Raw genomic sequence first — 10808 nt, 5'->3', positions numbered from 1 at the left:
TTTTCAACGCTGGGGCCTGGCCACCGACTCTATGGACACTATTTATAATCAAATTTATGTGCCTATCACCATCTATGCCTGCGGCAGCTGGGGTTGGACTGTGCGCAATATGCACATCAGACGCAAATTGATTGCCGCCCAGAGAAGAGCCCTCATGCACATAACTAGAGCCTATAAAACGACCCCAAACATCTCCCTCCAGATTTTGGCTAGGAAANGACTCCCGTCGGAACGTCGCCCCGTTCAGCGCAGCGAGGGTCGATATTAGAGCCCCGACTCCCGTCGGGATATCTTCCCTTTCAGTCGGAGGCCATGGACACTATTTATAATCAAATTTATGTGCCTATCAGCATCTATGCCTGCGGCAGTTGGGGTTGGGCTGTGCGCAAAGTGCACATCAGACGCAAATTGATTGCCGCCGAGAGAAGAGCCCTCATGCACATAACTAGAGTCTATAAAACGACCCCAAACATCTCCCTCCATATTTTGGCTAGGAAAGCACCGATTAATCATCTAATTGACTATAACACTAAGCTTTGGCATCTTAAGTGGGGTAAGGCTACCTGCATCAATAATCAAATTATCGACAGTCAGGATCTTGAATGCAACATTCAGTATGCTTTAACTAAACACCCAGCCACTCCTAATAAGATCAACTTTTACCAACCTGATCATGTGGATATAGAAATCTTTACTGATGGATCCAAAGCAAATTTCAGTGTAGGCAGTGCCTTTGTTGCCTTCCACAACAATGAGGAGATCGCCTCTGGTCAGCACAGGTTGGGCGATCATTGTTCTGTTCTCCAAGCCGAGATGTTCGCCATCAGGTCGGCTGTGGCCTGGTCTGTCTCCAACTTTGCAGGCAAATCTGTGGCCATCATCTCGGACAGTGCATCTTCAATCTCCCTCATAAAAAACCATTCCTGTCATCCCATCTCCACAGATATACAGGACACTATCAACAATTCCTGCAATCTTTTCTTCATCTACTGGACGCGTGCTCACCAGGGCACGCTTGGTAACGAGCGTGCTGATGCCTTGGCCAAATCTGCTAGTGATGACTCTAACCTTCCAGTCGCCTATAATAAAATTAACAGCAACACTGTCAAAAACCTACTATGGAAGGACCTTCTTGTGACTTGGCAACAGGAATGGGACAATCATAACCACCCAGTTACACACAGATTCATCCCAAACATTGAGAGTTTTCTCCTTAATAAATGGTACATTCCAGGTCACCGCAACAGCCAGTTTCTCACCGGCCATGGTAGATTTCAGTCATACTTGGCTAGATTTGTCAACGCCCCTAGCTCTAACTGCTCCCTCTGTGGTACTAGTGACAGCAATCTCCATTACATCTTCGACTGTCCCATGCTGGAGCTGGAGAGGCACTATTTAAAGTCCACCATTGAAGCACACGGGTACAGCTGGCCTAGAGACTGCTACAGTTTCTTCAACCACCAAGACTCTTACCTCGCTTTTCTTATGCTCATAAACAACTACTTTGGTCGTACCACTGTCACTGCTTACATCTAAATGCCTCACATGCCTGCAGGCCATTCACCTACATCTGTCTTCTGCAATGTAGAAACATCATTACTTTTCTCTATTATGTTGTGTTACTTTAATCACTTAATTCCTCTTGATATTGTACGTTAAATTTACACATCCACGCTTATTTGTATTTGCAATCTCCATATTTCATGTACCTATATATCAAAACTTTAATTATGTATTTTATATTACACTTGTTTTTTTTTCTTGCTTACATTACATTGTATATATTTGTAAATAATTTTCTCTTTATTGTTATTATTCTTATTATTATTTTTCTTTACTTTATATCATCTCACTCATTCTATGTATCTAGTACCATGTCTAACTGGGTTATACATTTGTGGCACCCAGTATTTACTGTACTCCAGTAAGTTACAATAAAATATCTATCTATCTCGTAGCGATAGTACTCTATTTAAACTATAAAATAGAATAAAATGACTCACATTATTAATTGTATTCTGATCTTTCTCGAATTTGCCAATTTTTAGCAAGTTTTTTCATACTTTGCTGCCGTCATTTTCGAATCCTCGAAACTGTTTTTATTTGAAGTTTTCGAATTTCTCAATTTTATTGTGGGTTTTGGTTTTGTTTCTTTATTTCTTCTTATTTTTTATTCTAAACTTTTCAAAAAAAAAACATAGAATTGAATGAGTTTAATTAATGGAAAATGTTGAAGGAAGATTCGACGAGGACGAGTTAAACAATGATTTAATTTCATTGTTAACAATTGTTTAAATATTGCATTGTTGTAATGACGTCACGAATGACGTCGATCGGCGTTTAGTCTTATAATTCGTCAAAATTTAGATTTTTGAAAAATAAAATATTATATTTTATTTATGGAAGTTTAAATGACAATGATAACTTTATAGCGATCGGTATTTATTGTTAATCGGTATCCGGGTTGTGTCAGACGTATTGTAAAGTTTATCGTGGAAGCGAAATATTAAAATGATAAATTGGTCGTTAAAATATTGAAAATACAACAATTTAATTATTGTTTTAGATGAATAAAAAATGTCAGATCTATTTTTGATGAAATAAAAACTTTTCCATTCTCTTTCTTTGAGTAATCTGAAATGAATCTGAATTTTGAATTCCATTAGTTTCAATTTTCTGCGTAAAATATTTAGAAATCCTGGGCTGTCAGGTTTAATACAAGACGTGTGGCATAAATTTATTCTCAATTATAAGCTGTTTTTAAAGTTTTCATGATATCCTTGCGAGGACCCGAAAACACTCGGAACAACGCGAAGTTATAAAGCAATTTTATAAAATGATTACATAAGAGTATAAAGACGTGGAAATTTCATGCCCGTATAAAGAAATGTTTGATATAACTAGAAAAAAAGAGAGTAGTTCTCGTATTTAACTCTCAACAACGCCCCGGACAAACTTCAGGAGATTATCACCTGCGGGATGGCACCTTCCATGGAAAGGAGAGGATCCAAGAAATTTTATTTCACCAAACAACGGAAGATCTTTGATATTGTAAGCATTCTTTTGTAACAGTAAATCGGGACCACAATTATGTAACTGTAAAATTTGTCTCTGGATAATTCGCTCCCACATACGATCTGGAAATACCCCGTTTTAGCGCGAATCGGCAATTTCACATCATCGTTACAACAGATGTAAAACTGGTGACCGAATGGCTGAGCTCTTAATATGGAGGCTCGCCGCTCAGGATGCTCCGAAATCGAATCCGGATTGTGGACAACAATCGGAAATTTTTCGGGGTGGTCCATTCTGGATATGTCGTTCCCAGTTCCTCATATATTGGCAGTCCCACAGTGGGAAAGCCAGTGTTCAAAAAGAACCTCCAGATGTTTACATTTTTGGATTCAGTGGACCTTGAAACGTCGGGAAATGCAAAAACGTTCAGGGTTTTTTTCTGTATATATGGATGTTAATGTATAAGTGTACGGGTACGATTTTGTTCACCCCTTTTTGAAGCTTAATAACTCCTATGTTTTTGTCAGATATTTCTGACACTTTGCAGAGAGATTTGTTTATTAGGGGGATCAATGCTGTTAAATTTTGTTGAATAAAGGACGAAGGTGTGAGGAGATAATGGAAGTCGTGTGTGTCTCCAGTAGGGTCGGACTTAATGACAATTTTACTCGTTATTAGCAATTTACAATTTTTTTATAAAACTCATCCCTACCCTCAAAATTAAAATTTTTACCACTTTATAATAATAAAAAATATAAAATTTTATAAATAAAATATGATAACAGATGGCGTCACCAAAATTTTAAATTTTACTGGGAAAGTTGAGTAACTCCTTGCAGGTTTATCTGATAAAAGAAATGTTACAATTCTCGAGACAATACTGTGAAGATGATTTAATTCGTTATTAATCAAGACTGAAGTGATGGAATAAGGCAATGCGTGCAGGGACGACCTGCGAAGGGAATGTCTTTCGGGAGTTTCACATGTTTAAGCATATCACAGGTATAGTCAAATTTTGGGATCAAACGCTGGTCCTCAAATTTGACTACACTAGGAATGAATTTGGTTCCAAATGCAACATACGTGTAGAATTTTTTAAATAAGATATAAATAATATAAAGGTGGAAGGCAATGCGTTCATTTTTTTCCTTAACGCCATATTGGTTTCAGGTTACATTAGGTTAAAGTTGAAGGGCAACAGATTTATATGATGGTAGCTACATAGAATTTTCCAAATGTTTAATGTCTAGCACTTAAATAAGGGCCAATTTCTTATAGAAAGTTCTCCACGGAAACCTTTACCATTGGCAGATTGACCATGTGCTGTCTTATCTCATCAAAACAAAACAATTTGTGTAAATATATGTGTATTGTCTTACCTCGATATAGCGCTTCTTAAGTAATATTATACTTTAGAGCCAAATCGAACAAATGGCGGTGCTAAATCAAAAATTTACTGAAAATTTCGGCGAAATTTGTACACAAAATGAAGAAATTTCCAACAAAATGTAGATTGAAGCCAGAAGCATGGAGTTTTTCTCGGTTTTCTTTACGTGTCTAATACGTTAGAAATTTAGGGGTTAAAGTAAATTTAAATTGTCATGTTAAGACGCCATTCTGTTACACGCTATAATCAGTCTAAGGAAAGAATAGACTTGAGTATTAACTAATGAGCATCAGTCATTGATCGCTTAGTTCTGGCACGTCCCTTCCGGTTTTTCTTCATTTGTTAAACACGTAATCACCATTATAAACAGTATTATGAAAGCGTCACGTTCTGGTATGAATGCTATAAAATATTAACATAATTAACGGAAAAGTTGTTATGCCATCTAGGGAGAGAAAATAAAATAAAATATACATATTGCCTGACATATCAAGTGCAGACATCATTAGGGAATATGTTGATTGGTTTAACCGAAGGGTCATCAGACATGACGTTGCTCTCAAGTTGATTCTTTTTGTAGACAGATTATAGAGGCTTCACGCAAGAACTTAAATCCAGATTAATGCGCAAGCCGGCCCTATCAATGGACAAATCATAAGGTTGCTCAGTTTATATATAAACTTTTGTACAGTGTACAAATGTGTTCGTAGTAATTGACAAAACGGAAGATTCATTTTGAACATTTTTATATGCCGAGCGGATAATACTTTTTTTTACTCTTTTCGCCCTGTGGGTACTAGGAGTGCTTCTTATTGCAGGACCATCATGGGTTCGGCCAGGCCGACAATGGGGCGACCGGTGGGGCCCCGACATATCCGAACGGACCACCTCCCGAAAAATTCCTGGGGATTCTTCGACCCGTCCGGATTCGATCCCGAGTCCCCCAGAGCGGTAGGCTGCCACCTTGACGGCTCGGCCATCCGGCCATCGGTGGATAATACAGCCGAATACTGGTAATTGTCATGGGTTCGAGCCCACCAACGAACTGGCCTCGTGGAGTTTTCTTTGCGTTTGTAACAGCTAGAGGCCAGTTGAAAATCCTACCGGGAGACATTCACCATTGGCAGATCGCCCCACTGCATTGCCTTATTCCATCACTCCATTGTACGGTAGTAATTAGTTAATTACTGCTATTAGGTTTGTAATAAGTTTACACTTTTTTTGAAACTCCTAACAACTTACAAGCGTTTTCAGAGGTATTCTCCAGGCTTTTAGGTTTGAGGTTTCTGGAGGTGAGGTTTTTACATAAAACGGTAACAGTCATCGTAAATAAAATAACGCCGACAACTTTGGTGACAAAGCAGCAGCGCGAATAAAAAGGGTTGAAGTCCATAAACAAATTAAGCTTCAAACAGGGTGAACAAAATCGTGCCAGACACACACACTAACATCCATACATACAGAAATTACCCCCGATTTTTTTTGCATTTCTCGACATTTCAAGGTGTCCTAAGTCCAAAAAATGTAAAAATCTTTTGGGATAATTTCTCTTTAAATTTCCTCTTAAGAATTCACTCATTCATATGGAATAAATACTTCTTTTAATTCACCAAGTAATTCCTTTATATTATTTCTTTAACTCCTTATAGTATTTTCTAATTTCTCTAATTTATTATTTTCTATTACATTACTATAGTCGGCGCAGTGAAACAGTAGACAAGAATTGGCCTGAACTGAAAGGGTCTATGTCAAAAAAGATAAAAGAAACCACGTGTTTAACAGTGTGAGTAACGTTAGAATTAACAGTAAGTAATAAACTTTGTTTTTATAAACTAAAACAATAAAATTATGATAAAGATGATATATAAACATTTTATATATGTGAAAAAAAAACAATTAAAAGAGACTCCTTCCCTCTCTTTCATCTGAAACGCACCATCCAGCTTAGATTGACTCATGTCTACTTTTTCACTGCGCAGAATATAGATAATGTTTTAATACCAGAAGTTTTCGCATTAGGACAGTGAATAAAATAAAGCAGCAACAAGTTGCTCAACTTTCTCAGCAAAATTTTAAATTTTGGTGGCGCCATTTGTTATTATAGTATATTAATAGCGTTTCTCCACATATCAAAAAAAGTATCAGTATTTCGACAATCCAAAGAAAAACAGATTTTTACGTTAAGACGTAGGCGCTAGGAGACAGCTGTGGTTTTCTGTGTTAGCACAGTTTGTTAGGATTGGTGTTTTAAGATTNTCTGGGGGAAGGAGAACAAACTCAACTTCAACCCAACAAAAACCAAATGCATCGTCTTTAATTGGCCTGGTCATCAACACTTGTACCGGAGAGTCCCCACCATTAAAATGGGATGGGACAATCTATTACTTGTAAGAAGAACATTAAATACTTGGGTGTTATTTTAGACCATCGGCTGCTTTGGAATGATCACACAAAGTACTGTACATAACAGAGTGCACGGGGAAAATTTTCAACGCTTTTGCCCGAATTGCAAGGAAACGCTGGGGCCTGGCCACCGACGCTATGGACACTATTTATAATCAAATTTATGTGCCTATTACCATCTATGCCTGCGGCAGCTGGGGTTGGGCTGTGCGCAAAGTGCACATCAGACGCAAATTGATTGCCGCCCACAGAAGAGCCCTCATGCACATAACTAGAGCCTATAAAACGACCCCAAACATCTCCCTCCAGATTTTGGCTAGGAAAGCACCGATTAATCATCTAATTGACTATAACACTAAGCTTTGGCATCTTAAGTGGAGTAAGGCTATCTGCATCAATAATCAAATTATCGACAGTCAGGATCTTGAATGCAACATTCAGTATGCTATAACTAGACATCCAGCCACTCCTAATAAGATCAACTTTTACCAACCTGATCATGTGGATATAGAAATCTTTACTGATGGATCCAAAGCAAATTTCAGTGTAGGCAGTGCCTTTGTTGCCTTCCACAACAATGAGGAAATCGCCTCTGGTCAGCACAGGTTGGGCGATCATTGTTCTGTTCTCCAAGCCGAGATGTTCGCCATCAGGTCGGCTGTGGCCTGCTCTGTCTCCAACTTTGCAGGCAAATCTGTGGCCATCATCTCGGACAGTGCATCTTCAATCTCCCTCATAAAAAACCATTCCTGTCATCCCATCTCTACAGATATACAGGACACTATCAACAATTCCTGCAATATTTTCTTCATCTACTGGACGCGTGCTCACCAGGGCACGCTTGGTAACGAGCGTGCTGATGCCTTGGCCAAATCTGCTAGTGATGACTCTAACCTTCCAGTCGCCTATAATAAAATTAACAGCAACACTGTCAAAAACCTGCTATGGAAGGACCTTCTTGTGACTTGGCAACAGGAATGGGACAATCATAACCACCCAGTTACACACAGATTCATCCCAAACATTGAGAGTTTTCTCCTTAATAAATGGTACATTCCAGGTCACCGCAACAGCCAGTTTCTCACCGGCCATGGTAGATTTCAGTCATACTTGGCTAGATTTGTCAATGCCCCTAGCTCTAACTGCTCCCTCTGTGGTACTAGTGACAGCAATCTCCATTACATCTTCGACTGGCCCATGCTGGAGCTGGAGAGGCACTATTTAAAGTCCACCATTGAAGCACACGGGTACAGCTGGCCTAGAGAGTGCTACAGCTTCTTCAACCACCAAGACTCTTACCTCGCTTTTCTTGTGCTGATAAACAACTACTTTGGTCGTACCACTGTCACTGCTTATATCTAACAGCCTCACATGGCTGCAGGCCATTCACCTACATCTGTCTTCTGCAACGTTGAAACATCATTACTTTTCTCTATTATGTTCTATTACTTTAATCACTTAATTCCTCTTGATTTTGTGCGTTAAATTTACACATCCACGCTTACTTGTATTTGCAATCTCCGTATTTCATGTACCTATATATCAAAACTTTAATTATGTATTTTATATTACATTTTTTTTTTTTCCTTGCTTACATTACATTGTATATATTTCTAAATAATTTTCTCTTTATTGTTATTATTCTTCTTCTTATTATTTTTTTTTTACTTTATATCATCTCACTCATATTATATATCCATGTACTACTATGTATCTAGTACCATGTCTAACTGGGTTATACATTTGTGGCACCCAGTATTTACTGTACTCCAGTAAGTTACAATAAAATATCTATCTATCTCTATCTATCTATCTGTCATCAGTCGTCACTACATGCAGCTAATGTAGTAACATTGTCACCTGCAGTACAGAAACTAGTTGCTACGTCTTTGCATACCTTGAATACAGCTTTTTGCACATCAAAACGAAAGCCAGAAATCGCTTAAATGCATCTGATGACTTACGCGTGACTCCTTCAAAAAAAAGAGCCTCGTTATAATAGAATTATTATGAATAAACAACAACAACTTAGCCATTAAAATTTAAATATTGCTTTTTATGTTATATAGTAATATATATTGTAAATAAATACTGCATTTGTTTATGCAATAAATGTTTTTTCTTATATAAAAAAGAAACGTTCTCTAGTCCCTTTTCAGGTTGACATTTAGTTTGCCAAATAACAGCTAGATGAAAGCGCGTTAACCACGAATAAACAGACGTCCTCGTCTTACCCCATGGCCCCATCTTGCACCACCTTCTCCTACAATATTATCAAAATTGGTGTGGTTATAATGGACTTCAAAAATATATAAATTTGAAGTTAAGTTGTTAGTTGAATTATGTTTTTACGTGCTTCACACGAAAGAACATTATTCAAGTAACAACACGCAGATGGCGATACGGAGCGTAAACACATGCAGTGTAATATAAATATATAAGCAAGAGATCGATAACTTCTTTCTCCTCAACTGTCGATTGTATGTTTAGGTTAGAAGCTTATTTTAAACAGTTTACTCACATTTTGTTTGAAGTCGCAATGTCTTCGGATAAAAAGCATAACGTGTATGGAGAAGATGCTTCTAAATTTCGAACGTTTAAACATTTCGTTCGGGAAATTTCGAACTAAATACAAAACGTATGGGGCACCCAGAAGTTGACGACAAAGAAAAATTGCAGGAAGAAATTGTTAAACATCGACGAATAACACACAACATATATAACCAAACACACCAAAAATTAAGTAAAAAAACAATGAAAACATAAAAGCGTAGAGCAAGAAACGACTCGAACCGCTAGCAGATGTTTAAGCAACCAACGCAGTTCGAACTGCGAGGCGAATTTTTGTTCGAACTCTGAAGTATTCGAAGTTAGAATCATTATAGTAAAGCAGGGGCGGACTGGCCATGTGGAAAATGTGGAAAATTCCACATGGGCCGTATACAATTTGGGCCGTTTTTTTCTAAATATGTACATAACGTACCGTTTGGTTAAGTTTAATTTTAAAAAATTCATTTATTTTTTTTTTTGTTAAGTAAGGTAAATTTCAATTTTTAGGTATAATATAGGTATATGTGTAGGCCTGTATCATTTTACCCGGCGCTACCCGTATCCGAAGTTAAATTAGTTCGGCCGATCTGAGTCAAACACTGCATTAGCTCGATTCGGCCCAAACAGAAAGCATCCTAGGAGAAAAATAATCAAAATACCTTCTAAAGTCTAAACAGAGAAAATTGGTCATTTGTTTACATTGCTAGAAACTTTTCACCACTCCTATGAATCTTAACGCTAAACTATAGAAATGCACTTTATTAGTTTTGTACCTAGCCACCAAAGCAATGATTGTAGTCATAACAAGTTTAATGGACACTTATATTATTTCCTTTATTTTAGGCAAGTAAAAAATGTTATTCAATAATAATTTCTCTGTATTCCAAACGATTTAATTAAAAATAATCTATTTTGTAGTGTGAGGCCGGGACCCCACCCTCTCCAATGGGAAACTGGTTGTCGAGCTAAAGCTAATATATCGACGATTTATTTCGTAAACAGGAACGAGTGTAAGACTATTTAATTGTCGCATTCCCGGACTAAATTCACACGTCCTCGATCTAGATCAGGGAAGGTGGGAGAGAGAGCAACCGGGGAGAGTTCGACTGTCATCTTACAGAGAGTTCAAAGCACATTAGACCAAAATTTACGGGACCATCACTAAATATTTTTGAAAACGCATTTCAAAAATTAAGCAGTATTTTAATACAGTTTAATCCAGTAGCTACTCAACACAATATTATTTCAGAATTGCAACATTTTAAGTCGTCATGGAATATTTTAAAGGAAAATGTCAATGAAACTTTTATAAAATTAAACGAAAATGAACATTCTACTGATGATCAAGTAGAAACTAATAAAGATGCGATTTTATCCTCTTACTGCATTGCTTGCAAAAATTGCTCTATTTGTTGTTATAATATATTATTCAGATATAACATGTTAAGTGGCG

The 10808-nt window shown here is 37.3% G+C and overlaps 2 protein-coding genes across 2 annotated transcripts; both read left to right on the top strand.

The window, feature by feature from the left end:
• Window positions 1-312: 312 nt before the first annotated feature.
• On the top strand, window positions 313-1536 carry LOC111627026. The gene has a single exon (XM_023370566.1). The coding sequence runs from the start codon at window positions 313-315 to the stop codon at window positions 1534-1536; it is 1224 nt and encodes a 407-aa protein (XP_023226334.1).
• Window positions 1537-6943: 5407 nt separating this feature from the next.
• On the top strand, window positions 6944-8167 carry LOC111627025. Its single transcript, XM_023370565.1, has one exon. The coding sequence runs from the start codon at window positions 6944-6946 to the stop codon at window positions 8165-8167; it is 1224 nt and encodes a 407-aa protein (XP_023226333.1).
• Window positions 8168-10808: the final 2641 nt, after the last annotated feature.

Source organism: Centruroides sculpturatus, unplaced genomic scaffold, assembly GCF_000671375.1.
Source record: "Centruroides sculpturatus isolate CEXI.00-Female unplaced genomic scaffold, Cexi_2.0 scaffold386, whole genome shotgun sequence".
In the NCBI taxonomy this organism is placed as follows: domain Eukaryota; kingdom Metazoa; phylum Arthropoda; class Arachnida; order Scorpiones; family Buthidae; genus Centruroides; species Centruroides sculpturatus.
This window is presented reverse-complemented; position numbering and strand designations above follow the sequence as displayed.